The 17,196-nt window shown below is 38.9% G+C and overlaps 1 protein-coding gene across 1 annotated transcript; it reads left to right on the top strand.

The window, feature by feature from the left end:
- The first annotated feature begins 499 nt into the window (after nt 1-499).
- On the top strand, nt 500-15,516 carry gucy1b1 (guanylate cyclase 1 soluble subunit beta 1). The gene is made up of 13 exons (XM_085779069.1): nt 500-631; nt 948-1,021; nt 2,764-2,864; nt 2,977-3,095; nt 3,770-3,967; nt 4,955-5,185; nt 5,405-5,521; nt 6,106-6,239; nt 7,219-7,416; nt 10,687-10,924; nt 11,662-11,802; nt 13,863-14,017; nt 14,541-15,516. The coding sequence occupies exons 1-13, from the start codon at nt 629-631 to the stop codon at nt 14,686-14,688; spliced, it is 1,857 nt and encodes a 618-aa protein (XP_085635195.1). The 5' UTR covers nt 500-628; the 3' UTR covers nt 14,689-15,516.
- Nucleotides 15,517-17,196: the final 1,680 nt, after the last annotated feature.

Here is a 17,196-nt window from a genome sequence, read left to right as displayed (position 1 = left end):
ACAGAGTAGTACACATACATGTATATTTCAGTATTTGCAAATATACAGTATGTATACACTGTGTATTTTAATATTGTCTGGAAGTATAGTAAGTAGCAACTCTTTAACGGATAATGTTTTCTAAAGAATTAGCCTAGTTGGACATTGTGATATCACTGCTGTTACTACTTAATATGCTAAGTGGTAAGATATGAAAGAGTGCCTACATCTGTCTTTTTGAAAGAATAGCCTTATTTATATAAAAAAAAGTATTGTATCTTCAAGTTTTCAAAGACAATGTCTGATCATATAGTGTCACACAGACACTGTGAGCTGTGAAGTTCACAAAGTAAAACACGCTGTTTGACTGCCAGGAGGAGATAAACTGTTTCTGGTTTCTGCCTGCGGAGATTCCAGCTTTTCCTGCAGCGAGTGGACAACGGCAGCTCCGTTCTCATTGGTCACGACTGGCTTACGTAAGGTTCTATGTGCGCTGCTATTGGCCAGAGCGATTGTCAATCGAATGCCGGAGGGGACGGGAAGGATGGACGCAGCAGAGGCAGTCAGCATCTGTACCAAACGATGAAGGTTGTGTTAGATTCAACGGTTTTAGCTTCAAACTAAACGAAAAGAGAGAGCAGCCGCCATCATGGTACGTGTTTATCGAGTTTCTACTGTGTTTTAGTGTTATTACAATTCAGTATTTGTCTCGATGTAGTTGACGTTTCATGCTAGTAGTAGCTACAGCACCCTGTGTATCCGTTGCACAATAATTTGTAGCCTATAACGTTATATAGTTTATTGTTTAATTGGCGAACAGGTGAATTCATTGCATGTACTGTATATTTTAAGCATGTAATACGGTTTTAACATGATGCGCGTAGATCAACACGTGTAAATCTGTATGTATGAAATGATATGATGATATAATATGTAACATTGCTCGTCTTTTCCCATAAAATTGACAGTATGGTTTTGTGAATCACGCCTTGGAGCTGCTCGTTTTACGGAATTATGGCCCGGAAGTGTGGGAAGACATCAAGTGAGTGTGTGTGGATCATGTATTTACTGTTCAGGCCTGGTGGTTAGTATCACAGGTCACACACACACACACGCACGCACACACACACACACACACACACACACACACACACACACACACACACACACACACACACACACACACACAACCAACCAGACCACAACAAGGATACAGGACAGGCCTACAGCCATGCCAGCTCAGAGCCATGCTCACACTTTGCCACTGAGTTGATTCCAACCGGTGCCGTAGACATTTACCTTTACTGTAATGATTAACCTTCATTCAGACTCAGTTTATAGCTCTGTCCATCTGTGTGTTTACTGTTGACTGAACAGGTTGATTCTGTGAAATGAATAAATACAGGTCCCTCACTGAACTCAAAGTAGTGTTATAACAATGTAAACAGTGGCAGCATGGGGGTCTATGACTATTATATTATTTGATTATTGTTACCATGGTGTCAACATATAATTAAAAGGCACATGTAATTGATGGAGGTGGAGCCAGTTTCTTGATTTTATGTATTTTTAGTTTCTTGCACAACCATGTACCTAAAATTTTACATTTTTGCTGCTGTTTGAATGTTTTACAGATCTGTAAATGTAGTGGATTAAAAAGTACAACAATTCCCTTTAAGATTTTATGGAGAAGTTATAAGTGCATAAAATAGAAATGCTCAAGTTGAGCTGTTGTTATCCTGCAAACCAATGCTGAGTGTTGTCCCCTGCTAAGGAAAAAATATGTACTTCCTTTTTTCTTTTCTTTTTTTTAATGAACTTAGGTCAACTATTCAAAATCTTTTGTTTTTTTTATTATCTTCAAGTTCAGTGTGTCTCAGCTTCCGTCTTCAGTGTTTCACAGCTGAAGACAGAAGCTGTCCTCTTTGGAGATAGTGTATCATATCATTTGGGAGAATGTGGCACCTCGCAGTCCAATAGAGAGTAAAAGAAAATCCCTTCATGGAGAGTATCCCATTGAATATGTGTTTATTTAGAGCGTTTTTGGTTACAGTTACGACTTAGAGGATGAATGTAATTCCATTCCCTGGTGTAATGTTAACATGTCAGAAGTTTATTTTTCATCAGTAACATCTGTAACTGCCCTCGCCCTGACCCGGGCCTAAAAAAAGACAGAAGAAAAAAACAGCAGCAGCTGCCTTGTGTAAATGTTTTCAATGTGCTCGCTCTTTCCAGCTACCACAGAAAAACTTCTCTTGTGCAGTATCTCCAAATGCAACTCATTGCTATTTAATGCTCAATTTATCATGTGTGGTCTGTTTTCAGACTTGATGAGCTGAGTGATTTGGAAATGAATTCTTATTTTCTTTTAAGGCCTGGTATGTTTTCCCAGCCGTTACAAGTTCTGATAAAATGGTCAGGCCTGTAAATCATTCCTGTTTTCTCAGTTAAACAGAAGTAATCAGGCCCTCGTCGAGATTTCTCGATTTATAAATAGCCAGGTGCACTCTGTGCTAACCAACCAATGGATCTGCATCATCCAAACCTGATTCCCTGTACTTGTTTCACCACATAACCACGTATGGAGGCCTTTCTAATTCAATACATTCACAATGACTGGCTACCAAGAAGACTCAACAATCGTTATTGACTTGTTCCCTCTGTAAGCTGAGCAACAATAGAAAAGCAGTTTGAAAAAGGCCAAGCCACCGGTTTCCTACAAAGACTGCCTGCTCTTGTAACGCTGACTGCGGCTCATGAGTAACGGCTTCACTTTGTTTTTAGGAGAGAGGCTCAGCTCGATATCGAGGGTCAGTTCCTTGTTAGAATCATATATGAAGATGGCAAAACATACGATCTAGTTGCGGCTGCAAGTAAAGTTCTCAGTAAGTGACACCATTTTTGAATTTACTGTAAATTAAAACAATGTTACATGTGATATATGTCACAAATGAAGCTTCACGGCACAATTGCAACCTGCTCTGCTCTGTGTTTCAGAGATCGATGCTGGAGACATCCTGCAGATGTTTGGAAAGATGTTTTTTGAATTTTGCCAGGAGTCGGGATATGACACCATCCTGCGAGTGTTAGGATCAAATGTTCGTGAATTCCTGCAGGTATGCTCTCTCACTGGAGGGTAACACTAGCTGCTGTATTTACGAGGACCCCACTGATTTATCGCTGCATTTCTGTAACATTGTCAGACTTGGAATCAACATTTTATTTAAAAAGAAAAGAAAAAAAAAAGTTCAACATTTGTGCTACAGAATCTGAGATTTTTTTTTTTCAGCAATAAGTTGCCCACAATACAAGTGAATCAGTGACAGTTTGACTGGAGACCTGGGTGTTTTATGCTCATGTAGCCTCATGTAGACTCTCAAGCAGAGATGGGCAGAGATGTAATAAACTAATTCCTCTCAAACTCCACACCAGTGGAGTTTATTTCATTTGAAACAACATGAGCATTGACTGTGGAGGAGATTCAAAGTAAAGATACAGTTGTATTTGATTAGGGGAAATTTAGGATCCAGTGTTTCTAGAGCTTGACCCATACAGTGAGCTATGAGTCACTACTACTTCTTCCACTTTAAAAATAAATGTTTAAATCTACTCCTCACAACCCCCATCATTATAGAAGTGTAATGCCAAAACAGTAGGAGTGTTCATGCTCCTCTAATGTTTATTTTGCACAAAATCATCCCCAAACTCACTGCGCCTCAGTCAGGGTTTAATTAAAGGTGCTGTGATTGACTGTTGCATTATTTACAGTATCTTAAATCTATATTTTCAGAATCTGGACGCTCTGCATGACCATCTGGGTACTATTTACCCCGGGATGAGGGCTCCCTCATTCCGCTGCACTGATGCCGAGAAGGGAAACAATCTGATTCTTCACTACTACTCTGAACGAGAGGGCCTTCAAGACATTGTGATCGGCATCATTAAAACCGTCGCTCAGCAAATCCACGGAACAGAGATAGAGATGAAGGTCTGCTTTGCTGTTTTTGTTCTCACAGCTCTAATAGCTCTCTCTGCTCCCGCTGATGAATGAAGATGACTTTTTCCCCCTTTAATTTATGGTACCACATTCAATGAAGTCTTTTGGCCCTTATGACGCTTTGTGTCATGATGTGTACGGTTTGTGTCTCTGAATATAATTGAAAAGAAACAAAGCGGAGATTAAACAACAGAAAGTTCCAAAATATCCAAAACAGGAACAGAGCTGCGCCGTGACGACTGCAGTTCAGCACTGAGTTTTTGGCTAATGTCTGAGTCAGAGGATATTTTTAGATCTAAGTTATAGACTCTCTAGCTTGGAGGTGTCTGGAGTCTTTTTTTCTGCCATGGTCTTATTTTAACTTCTCTCTTGCTGTTGTTGAATTTAAATCGACCAATCAGCTGTATATTTAGTAGAATTGAAAAGATTTTTATTTGTAATGTCAGTCTGTAATCTACACTCAGCAACTGTAGTGTGTTGTTGTCAGCAGACATGTACTCTACTGTCGCTGGAGTTTCTCTTTTTGTTTCACAAGCGTGACATTTTCTCCCAAACCTAATCATATTGTACAGACGGGATAATATTTTTCAGCAATTGTGTGTGTAATGAAAGAACAGAAAATGGCAGACGCTCCAAATGTGACACCCAATTTCTGGAAATATTAGCCACTGTTGCTGTGGCAACAGGGTGCAGAGACAGCAGCTTGACGTCAGCATGCCTTATGCCCATAAACCCACAGAATAATGTCATTCGATACCTTCCTAATTTTAGAATAGCAGACTCGAGATTAATAGTAATATTAATGGGATAATATTAATGACACGAATTTGCAAAAGTGAAAAATTTAATTAAAAACGGCTTATTGACCAAACTCTGTGCCACAATCGTAGGGAAATTTTAATTAATTTCAACTTCATTGTTTCCGTATCATAACAATACCAACATATTTGCTCAATTATTTAACTCTGTCTTATGCAGATGATTCAACCAAAGAGCGAGGAGTGTGACCACATCAAGTTCCTCATTGAGGAGAAGGATTCAGAGGAGGAGGCGTTCTACGAGGACCTGGACGGCTTTGAGGAGAATGGGACGCAGGAGACTCGGATCAGCCCCTACACTTTTTGCAAGGCCTTCCCATTCCACCTCATGTTCGACAAGGACCTGATGCTCACACAGTGTGGCAACGCCATTTATCGAGTCCTTCCACAGGTGCATGTCCACATCCAGTCATACCTAAAGTCTGTTTCACATACAGTATTTCAGTTCATTAAGTCCTCTCTCAGTTATGTTTTTGTTGGACTTCGTGACTGTCCAAAAATAAATGTTATTAACCGCACAGATACATTTAAATTAAGTCTAACACATATATATATATATATGTATATATTAACAATATATTAATATGCATATTTATTTTTTATTTCCCAGCTCCAGCCCGGTACCTGCATCCTCCCTTCAGTTTTTTCTTTGGTCCGTCCTCACATTGACTTCAGTTTTCATGGCATCCTTTCCCACATCAACACTGTCTTCGTCCTGCGAAGCAAGGTAAACATGTCATGTAATACAATTTTTATCACAGTTTTTTTTTTTATCACAGTGTTCGTAATGTCACTATGTTTGTTAGATTTGAAGTCTTTTCCAGAGGGCAAAAACACTAAAAAAAGATCCAATAAATTTCTTGGATTTGTAAATAATGGGATATGTTTATAGTCTTAAATATTATATTGATAAGCTCAATGATATTTTAAAAGCTGCATAATATTTTGACTCAGCACAGGTTATCAGCACTGTTATGAGGATGCAGAGATTACTGATCATGTGAACAATTAATCAAATTAATTAATACGTGGAACTCTGTTGAATCAAAATTGTATGAGCCTTGAGAAGCACAGATCTCAGTGAGAAATTGAATGGAAAGTCAGGTTTTAATATGTAGATAGAAAATTTTAGAGAACACTTTGAACTAGAACTTTCCTGTGGTAAATGTTGCACTAAATGAAAATAAATAAAACAAATAAACATACACGGACTTAAAAATAAAGACTGCACTGAACTGGTGCCCAGTTTTGAGACTGATTCAGAGAAGAACATGTAATGAAATATTCAAAAGTGTGATGTAATCCTGACAGGAGGGCCTGCTGAATGTGGAGACTGTAGAGAACGAGGACGAGCTGACGGGGGTGGAGATCAGCTGTCTGAGACTGAAAGGACAGATGATTTACTTGCCAGAGGCGGAGAACATCCTTTTTCTTTGCTCACCTAGGTAAACCTGCAGAGCAGTCTGTCCCGACCAAAAAATGCAAAGTTTTGCCTTCACCTGTGCTTACCTGTATTTCAGTACTTTTACTTTTTGCCTTTCGCTTAGTTTTGTAATGTTCAAACGTTTTTGCAACTTATACCAAAATTTAAAAAAGGGTTAGAAAAGGGTTAAAAATATATTTTAAAAAGATCTCTAAAATTAAAAAAAGATTTCTTAAAAATCTGAACGCTTGAACTGCACTGCAACTGCAAGTATCATAACATTAAACATGTTATGATACTTGCAGTTGCAGTGCGGTTCAAGCTTCAAAACAGCTCCGCCAACATGGGTTAGGGTAACCTAACCCTTGAAACTGAAAGAAACTGATTATCAGTAAGGGCCATCCACTCTTTTTTTTATTTTATTTTTTACTTAAATTACGTAATTAAACTCAAATATATTTTTCTTTTCTAATCAGATCTGTAGGTAGATGGCAAGAGAAAATGACCCCATAAAGAAATAAAGAACCTGTGAGCTGGTACAGTAATTACACTGGCTCTTCTGTTGTAACCTCCATTAGCCTCTGTGGTCTGCATATAAACAATCAGACATTTCCAGTGAAATATTGGAGGCAGGAGAGCAGCGTTCAAGAGATCTTGTCCTCAAAGATTGAAAACACTTTGCAGAGGACAAGAACCTTGTTGCTGCCTGAGTATGTCCATTCACCTGACCAGAGAGGTCTCGTACGTCACTGTGTCTGACCTCATGCCATGAGAGCAGTGTTTATCTGGAGACATTCAGCTTAGCCCTGAAAGGAAGACAGTGATCTCACTGGTTGTAGTTCATACATTATGCTCCGTTTAATTTATGCTCTTTCTGCATATGGGCAAGAACGAGAAACTAGTCTGCAGTTTTCCTGCTACTGTATTACAGACACAGCTCAGGGATTTGCATCTGTTTCTTTGTGACCACCACCAGCAATAATCTGTATTTTTCTGGTTAGTGTCATGAACCTGGATGACCTTACCCGAAGGGGGCTGTACCTGAGCGACATCCCACTTCATGACGCCACGCGTGACCTGGTGCTGCTGGGTGAGCAATTTCGTGAGGAGTACAAACTGACCCAGGAGCTGGAAATCTTGACAGATCGTCTGCAGCACACGCTCCGGGCCCTGGAGGATGAGAAGAAAAAAACAGACAGGTCTGACTGTGTTCTTTCTTTGTTTAGTTTTAATTTAGTCTACTGACACACTGCAGCTTTTATTAAATGGCAGGAGAGTTATTATGAACACACATCATTGTATCAAATAACCATCTTAAGAATTAAGATTCTGAAACCTGCCAGATACTCATTTTACCAACCTTAGCTATTGAATTATAAACTAGAATGGCATTGGTGGGATGCATGCATAAATCATTTGGTCAGATTCAGATTATTGGACACTGGATCACACAATTGCTAGCATTTCGGGATTGTTGAAAATGAGCCCTTTCAGCCGGTCGTTCCCACCATGTTTGCTTTGTGATCCAGGGGTCAACCAACAGACCAACAAACGAACAAATCATCTTGCAAACCCTTGTAAAAGTTCAAGCATTTTTCTGACCTGTTAATAGCCTTTTCATTTAGAGGCCTTATGGGAAAACTACTGTATATTCAACCAAGTACAAACTGTAGAGGGGAGAAATGCCACACTATTATCTACAATATATAGTTTTTCTTTTCACTTAGTCGTTAATCATTAGGTTTCTCTTGTGCTCCATTGGATTGGTCCCAACCCCAGAGTTGGAAACCAAGGCCCTAGCTTATCATTTGCACCAAATCTCAGCAGTGTTTACAAACTATTCCTTGTAGTCACTGAGAAAATGATGTATTACAGTCATAATTATATATAATTACATGCCACAGCCCCGTGATTATCTGTAGGTTATGAGTCGACCTCAACCTCACTATGAAGTATGTGTAATGACACTGATGTTATTCTTGTTTTATCCTCCGTCATTGGAAAAATAAATGGTACAGATAGATCAAGAGTCCTTGAGTATTCCCTTTTATGGATGGACTTTAGACAAGAAAGACACAAGTCTCAGTTCGTTGAGGTCATGTTGGGGTTACTTCACATGAAGCCCACCTCGGGTCAGAGTCTATTGTTATACCTAAGTTGATATTTGCCCAAGCAACTCTTCAGTCCCTGATATGGTGAAGACACTCAGTTTTGACTCTGGCCTGTCATAGTAATTTGGCACAGCAGTGGGTGACAGCTGGAGAGAAGCATGGAGGTAGAGAGTGGTCTCTCTGTGCAGCATTATCTTCTCATACTTTCACTCCTCTGTTGGATCCATATATTATTATTCTAACCAATCTCTGCACTCAGAGCGCCTTGGGCTCCCTTTATTGATTAGAATTCACAGCTTCTCTCTAAATATTTAAGAGAGCTGTTGCTCCTGTTGTTACGTTTTCATTGTACAACACCGTGTTCTTTGATGATGAAAGCCGCCGCCTTTGCTGCTGTTAAAGGAAACACTCCTTACACCCCTCAATGTGAATAGTTAAAGAAGCTACAAATAAATATGTATGACCTTGTCTGCTTGGTAAAGATACCTTACAGTACATGCACGTATGGATGTCTATAGTGACTCATCTGGATGTATCATGTGTCGTCAAATTATGATGCATCATGAAGGTATTTTGCTTTTAACAGGCAGCCATGATCTAACCAGTTACCATAGAAACACCACCCTCCCATCTGAGCGCAGCTTGCATAGCGAAATGACCAAAAGGTGGTGGGTGAGAAAATAAAACGCTGATCCAAAGAATTGTTTTTTACTTTACTTTTTTTGTTTATTTTCACAGGGACAGTGCACATTAACTGATATTACTTATTAAGTGCCAGTTTTAGCTAAGTAGCTAGTTTTCTACTGTAGTCCCTGGGAAAGGTGTTAACTGCCAGCCTGTAATAAAACAACACAACAAAACAACATTACATGCATTACATACTGTATACAAACATTACGTAGAACATCACTAAAATAATACTACCTAAAAGCAAACATGTCACTAAAATAGTTATATGTATAAAAAACACATATAGCAGATAGGGACATAACATAAGGGCAGATTTCCAAAAAGAATGCACCTAGAGCAGACAAACAGACAGTCAACACAGTAATCATACAACATTACACATGCCACAAGAAGGTAATACAACAAACATTTAAGGCAGGCAATGACATACATAGTAACACTAGCAGTACAGTAAATCAGGTAAACACACAGCAGAGCAAGCATTAGGGCATGGAAGCAGACATCAGCATGTAACAAGCTAACTACTGGCATTGGAAGCATTTTCTCCTGATAATAGATTATCCCAATTTATTTCATTAATTGCCACCTTGAAATTATCTTGATGGTTTTTTGGGCGATTCTAAAATGTCAGCTTTTTTTATTTGCATAGATAGAATGCCTTTATTGTCCCATAGGGAAATTCATTTTCACACTCACTGAGTCACTGAGCAACATAAACATCAACAACACTGAGCAACATGTTCATGTTTGATCACCTTTTTTGTAGTTTCTTTGATATAAGTGTCAAGTTATGATGACCCTCTCAGGTCTGTTGCTATTAGATTACTTTGTGTCTTGGAGGAGGATGTTATCCTGGTTGGTCCTTTGCCTAACTGTGCAAGATCGTATATTGTCATAATACGCTGTAGGGCCTTTGTTTTTTTTCTTTTACCATTTTTGTTTTAATGATAGATGTTAAATTCACCCATTAAGAGCACTTCTTTGTTAAAATTGCATTCCCTGAGTACTGCGTCGAGTTGACCATAGACAAATACTTTTAGAGTTTGGTGGTGGATACAGTCCTCGGAGGGTGAACGACATTTGCCGAGACAATCTAACAATTAAACCCGTACATTCCCAATGAATATCAGAAGTCCAGTGGATCAGATTACATGTATGTATGGTATCCCGGACATAACACATAAGACGTCCCTTCCAGTCTATCTTTCCTGAATATATTATAACCAGATACATTCAGAGTGGCAGATGGAGAGTTGCTATGAAGCCATGGCTCAGATACACAAAAAAAAAATCCAGATTAAATTCAAGAAGGAGGTGTGTGATCTGGTCACTTTTAGGAGTGACGCTGCTAAGTGACCAACCACAGAGATCGGAGGGAATGGAGCTCGTAGAATCTGAAGAATCAGTAATTTGCAGTACTGATCTGATCCTGTAGAGCTGGGTTTTCGCTCATCGTGGAGGAATTGGAGATGATGAGCGGTTTAGCTTTGTGTTTACTCCTAGGCATTGCACCTGGGCATTGATGGATGTCACCCGCTAAAAGCAGGCTAAATACGATCATTAGAATGGACTTCAGTCTGGCAGCCCCAGCCCGTCACTCCACTGTGGCTCGAGTGCTGCAGAATTATGCTTTTCGCTCAAAATGTTAATTTCTCTTCTTCCTTTTAGATTGCTCTATTCCGTTCTGCCGCCATCTGTTGCCAACGAGCTGCGACACAAACGGCCCGTCCCAGCAAAGCGATACGACAACCTGACCATCCTCTTCAGCGGCATTGTAGGGTTTAATGCCTTCTGCAGCAAGCACGCCTCGGCCGAGGGAGCCATCAAGATAGTCAACCTGCTCAACGATGTTTACACACGTTTTGACATCTTGACAGACTCTCGCAAGAACCCTTACGTATACAAGGTTGGAAGCAAGTATTGTACCGTGACAGTATATCATGTATATTTGTAAATTTCTCTCAAGTTTAGACTGGATTTATGTGGCAAAGGGTTTGCTGAAATAAAGTACAAGACACTACAATGATATTATCTGAAAAGAAGAACAGTTTTTATCATGCTTTTAGCTGGTTGTCATGCTTAAATGCACAATTGAAGCCCCCTGACTCTCTAGTGAATAATGTTACGCAATTCTGCACGTAGACGTCAGTAAGCCTGTATTTATATCGTTTGACTTGAGTTTTTCAGCATAAGAAGAGTAGTACCAGCTTCTAAACACAGTGTAGTTTTTACAGAGGGACTGCGCCATTTTATAGGCCTCGTGCAGCAGATTTACACTCCAGGCTTTCAGACAAGAATGCACTTAAAGAAGTCAAACAGACCTCGGCACTTCCAGGGGATCGGCTTCAGGCACTGGGTCACCAAAAGAAGTAATATTTACTCTACAAGCTGAATGGCACGGTGGTCCTCGGGTTTTAGCAGGGCTCAAAGAGGCCCTGAATGTCTTAAAGCTGATGTAAGTGTTTAAGTGTTTATCTCAGGGTGTTTCAGTTTATTTCTAGCGGCACAGTGCATTCAAAAAGTCTCTTTGTGGCACAGTAGGAACACATCATTTTAGACGAAATAAAAGTAAAGCAAAGAGAAAAAAAAACTGATTACGGTATCCTTCATGTGAAGAATGACAAAATGTTTTTCTTCATACAGGTGGAAACAGTGGGTGATAAGTACATGACAGTGAGCGGTCTACCAGAACCATGCACGCATCACGCCAAGTCAATCTGCCACCTCGCTCTTGATATGATGGAAATTGCCGGACAAGTCAAAGTGGATGATGAGCCAGTACAGGTGTGATATGAATGTCAGATTTCAGAACAATGTTTTTGTATTTTATGATTATAATCTCACATGAGATGGACGTTGTGCTAAATCAGGCTGTTGTACAGTAATACATCCTGTCATGTGGTCCACCAGCCAAGCAGTATATTTGTGTTTGTATACATAAAGCCTATGGGTGATATTGCTTACGTTTAACACTTTGGAATGAGTGAAGCTGGAAGAAAAACACAGCAATCAATGTGGCTTTTGGCTTACAGTAATTCACTGACTCACAGCGTGTTTATGTTTCGGTTTTAAAGAAGGTGCTGACAGTGCTGCAGCACATTTGGTTTGAACAGGTGGCCGGGGAAGCACGAGCATCCAGTGCATTACCTCCTCCAGGTGACGCATATTATGGGGTTGCACATTGCTGTCTGTCTGCTGCACACTCAGCAGAGCTGTGGTGCATGGGGAATATGGCAAATTGGGAGAAATAAGAAGAAATCATGGGAATTTGCAAAAATACATATTTGAATACAGAAAGGGTCCAGACAGAAACAAGTGTTAAATGTAAAATCAGCCACTGTGAATGTTTTTAATGATAACAGCAAATGGTTGCATCAACATTTTCTCTATTTTAACTCACCATAATATATCATAGCCTGGCATAATTTTTCTTCTCAAAAAACTCTCAATTAAAGGTTTATATTGGGTGAGTTGTGTGAGTGTGTGTGTGTGTGTGTGTGTGTGTGTGTGTGTGTGTGTGTGTGTGTACATTGTACATGATTGCTAATTAGCAGTATTTCTTGATTTTTCCAACCCCCTTGTGCTATAAATGTCTTCAGTCTGTCTTGGATAGTTTCTCTTTGGTGAGGCTGTTTGGCACATGACATGATTCTCATACTGCTTTCTATTACACATTTAATTCTTGAGCTGTGTTGTCTTAAGGGACTGAATCTGTCATTTTGGCAAAGAGAATTTTTTGGAGCTTGTTGGAGCTTTGTTAATGTCTGATATTGCTTTGAGACTCCACATTATTATTAAGGTGAAGTGTGCCAGAGCTCTTTGGGAGCTGACAAATACTGCCACAACCTGGTGTGACCAACTCTTCAGCCTTGGGCCTGTTTTTTACTGATTGATATCTGTGCATCTAGGGCATATTTCCATAGTGAAGTAATAAGCAGTGAAAAGTTGGAGAAAAAACAGCAGACTTTTGTTTAACTGACTGTTAGAGATTGTTATTGTATCAATGACTGTTGAGACCTAACTTTGGAAAATCATGTCTGCTTAACAAAAGGCTGTTTATTTTGGGATATGGCACTGGCTGAAGAGGACTCCGGTTTAGTAGCAGAAACAGACTCAAATCATCTCACGATCCTGTGGCTAAAAATAGATTCTCATTTGTCCCAGACACTCACCACGTGTTCATGTTCTGAAGAAAATAAGCATCTACAAGTTCAAGAGTAAATATTAGTCCGTAGATTGCCTGGGGCTGTGTTTGGAATTGCCACTTTATTGCAAACCTTAAAACCTAAAAAAAAAAAAAAAGCTATCTCATTTTGTGCATGGAGTGGTTTCTGGCAAAGTTTACCTTACATCCACCCACTAAATGTTGCACCTTTTCATTTGAGAGCTTTAAGATTTTGTGCCAACAGATTACGAGTAGTTGGATAGCTGCTTGCATCTTTCTTCATTTTTTTTTTTTTAATCTTGCTCTTTGGGGAGTGCGAATCATTTGCTTTGTCCTTTATTTAATATTTACTGAGGTTTATTCAAATACTTGGGTAGCTTTTCTCAAACTCAAACTGTGCCTTTTTTTGTTGGTGTAGTTTAAAAAGAAGAATTGGGTTCAATCTGCTTCTTTAAACAATGAATTTGTTGAAGATAACTAATGATAAATATTGTGGATATCTGGACATAAATATTTAAGCCAGTATTTGATAAGAAGAAGGGATATCTATGACATATTTGTGTGCTTTAGTCAAATTATTATCAACATGCACAGCAATCACAATAGCTTAAATAGTTTTCTCTCTCTCTCTCTCTCTCTCTCTCTCTCTCTCTCTCTCTCTCTGTCTCTCTCTTCCCAGATTACCATTGGGATCCACACAGGAGAAGTGGTCACTGGGGTGATTGGCCAGAGGATGCCGAGATATTGCCTTTTTGGAAACACAGTCAACCTCACAAGTCGTACAGAAACTACTGGTGAAAAGGGAAAAATTAATGTCTCTGAATATACTTATCGGTAAGACACTATGGCATATTTCTATTTATTTATTTTATTTTATTTTTTTATATATATATTTTTGGGGCTTTTTTGCCTTTAATGGACAGGATAGTTCAGAGAGAGACAGGAAATGGGAGGCAGAGAGGGGGGGGGGGGTTGTGACACGCAGGATAGGGCTGCTTGATGCAGGATTCAAACCGGGGCCGCCTGCAGTGAGGACTATAGCCTCGACACATGGGGCGGGTGCTCTACCAACTGAGCTAAACACCGCCCCATTTCTATATTTTCTAATTAATGTGAAGTTATTTTTGAATTTTGTCACTGCTTTTAGAGAAATGGGGCGAATCTGAAGGAGTTTTACAACTTGGTTAAACCGAATTCAAATGATTTTTAATGTGTGTAAAGTATCTTAGTATATGAAGGAGTGGGAATCTATTTTAAGGTCTACACATGGACTATTTGCTGTGCTTTGTTTAATGGGTGAGATAAGAAATCACACAGGGCCGTACAGTCTGAGTGATTTGTTGACATTGTATTCCAGGTGTTTGCAGTCTGCTGAGAATGCCGACCCTCAGTTTCATTTGGAGTATCGTGGTCCCGTCACCATGAAAGGAAAGAAGGAGCCGATGAAGGTGTGGTTTCTGTCCAGGAAGCAGACGGACACAGAGTCCACCATGGTTAAAACCTAACTATCACTGCAACTACAACACTAAAACATCACAAATGTCATGAAATGTAATGTAAGCATCAGCTGTTGAGGGGGATTTTAAGGCAGAGATAAGTTGAGTCAGACGTATAAAGAGTGATAATTTATCCACAGACCTGCAGATATTTTTAATATAAACCACTGCTTGACCATGAGCTATCATGACCTCTATATATTTTTTTAGCATACACACAATATGCTTCTATACGGTGCATTCAGGTTTGATACATACACACATCACTGTATAAAAGATTTGATAAGAACACCTATTTCCATCTATCTTAAATGTCTTTAGTTGCCAGTTTGTCATATTGTATTTGTTCTGAATTGTGCCAAAAATACAGAGAATCTATAGGCTTACCTCTTTCAGCCAAATATAACTAATTTCATTTTAGTTGAGTAAAATACAGTATTTTTTTAAAACCATTGTCATTTTCACTTTCAGAATGACTGATAAAATCCTGATTTGTTTCAGTGAAAGATTTGAATTTTATAAATTGAACTGAGTATAATATAGATGCATTCTGGCCTGGTTTATAGTAATGATAATAAAAAAAAACTTCTTCAGCCAAGTATGATATTAGCGCTATTACACTACTGTCACTATTTGACATACCGTATTTGATAATGTGCAACATACAAGTTTTTACACTGAACATGTTACACTGGCTTCATCATTATAAATAAGATAAATATGAAATTGTATTTATATACTGTAGAGTTATATCACCATGTTCATTCGTTATTTGGCACAAAAGCTGTAGATGTATTTCATGTTTAACTAGAAAAAGCATTTCCAAGAATGGAAATGGTGTGACTGCTGACAGCAACTGAACGCTGTTGCAGAATTAGCAAATAGTGCAAGCAGTGATCACCATACAAATGTTTGACCAAGGTCGGAATCGAACCCACATCCTCATGGTCATTAGACTTCCACTCTGCCTCTAGGCCACAGTGCACACACAGTTGCAGAGACTGTTGTCTGTTGATGATCTGCACACTGTCAACATCAAGAAAGCTTGAGAGTCAAGCTTGAATGACTTAGAATGAAAATGTCTGTGAATTTCAGGCTGAGCACTAACCATATGGCCACAGAGAACCTGAGTTACAATGAGCTTTATACTATGAGGAATCAAAGACTGTCCAATGACAGCTGAATAATTGGAATCAAAAGTCAAGCAATGAAGTGAAAAGACTGAGGCAGGAATCGAACCCATGACCATATGATCACTAAACCTTTACTCTGCCACTCGGCTACAGAGAGCACACTGCTTTCAAGACTGTTGTCATTCATTGTAATGTGATGATGTGCTGCAAACTGGTACGAGTAATCAAGGAGATAACAAACACCTGTAACCAATTGAAGGCGGGGGAGGAGAGCAGAATTCAACATAACATAACAAGAATTCTTCCCTTGGATTCGAACCAGTGACCTTAGGGTTGGCAACCAGTTACCCTACCCCCTACACTACAGTGGAGTTGTGAAGAAGAGAGGTTGAGACTTTGATGAATGTGAGATTTTTTGTGAAAAAGTTAAATATTTGAAAAAGTATAAATAGTTAAAAAGAGAAAAGTAATGCCGATAAAGTTCAAAAAAAGCTGCACGTTTTGATATATGAATTGTTGAAATAGCACAAAGTATGAAGGACTAGAAGAAGACCGTAAAAAGGCGGAAGAAAATGGCCAAACAGAAGAACAATAGTGTGACTGCTTCAGCAGTCACACTAATTAATGTTATAAGTAACAAATGAGACAGTGTTGAGTATGTATATCTCCATGCATCTATCACCGAATCACAAACCAGTCTCTTAGGTAAAAATGTGCACTATACATACTTGTTTATTTAATATATTTATTGCACCTCAACTTATCACACATTCACATTTAGTCAGTTTCTGTGAAATAATATTGAGTATAATTTTCAGTTCTTCTGTACATTGCTGAGATATTCTTAAAGAGCTACGTATTTATTGTTAACATCATGTTACTTTGTATGTATTCTTCCCTTTCATAAGAATTCTTTAGTTTAAATGTATTGATCACCTTTAGAAAACAATAAAATTATATATAGTACATTTTATTATGGATGAAACTACTGGATGTGCCTCCATCATATTTATAACTAGAAAAAGCATTTCCAAGAATGGAAATGGTGTGACTGCTGATAGCAACTGAATGCTGTTGCAGAATTAGCAAATAGTGCAAGCAGTGATCACCATACAAATGTTTGACCAAGGTCGGAATTGAACCCACAACCTCATGGTCATTAGACTTCCACTCTGCCTCTAGGCCACAGTGCACACACAGTTGCAGAGACTGTTGTCTGTTAATGATCTGCACACTGTCAACATCAAGAAAGCTTGAGAGTCAAGCTTGAATGACTTAGAATGAAAATTTCTGTGAATTTCAGGCTGAGAGCAGCAGTTTCAACATGAAGCAAGTTATCAGAAGTCAACAGAGGACGACTGGGAAAATAATTCACTATAATTAT

The sequence above is a fragment of the Trachurus japonicus genome, chromosome 1 (assembly GCF_045865225.1).
Source record: "Trachurus japonicus isolate A0001 chromosome 1, Traja_1.0".
Classification (NCBI taxonomy): Eukaryota; Metazoa; Chordata; class Actinopteri; order Carangiformes; family Carangidae; genus Trachurus; species Trachurus japonicus.
Note: the sequence above shows the minus strand (reverse complement) of the source record. Positions and strands in the feature narration are given on the sequence as shown.

Excerpts from the sequence above, each read along its gene's own strand:
- gucy1b1 (XM_085779069.1), top strand. Across the intron at positions 2,865-2,976 it reads GGCTGCAAGTAAAGTTCTCA|AGATCGATGCTGGAGACATC; the intron begins GTAAGTGACACC and ends TCTGTGTTTCAG. Across the intron at positions 6,240-7,218 it reads CTTTTTCTTTGCTCACCTAG|TGTCATGAACCTGGATGACC; the intron begins GTAAACCTGCAG and ends TTTTCTGGTTAG.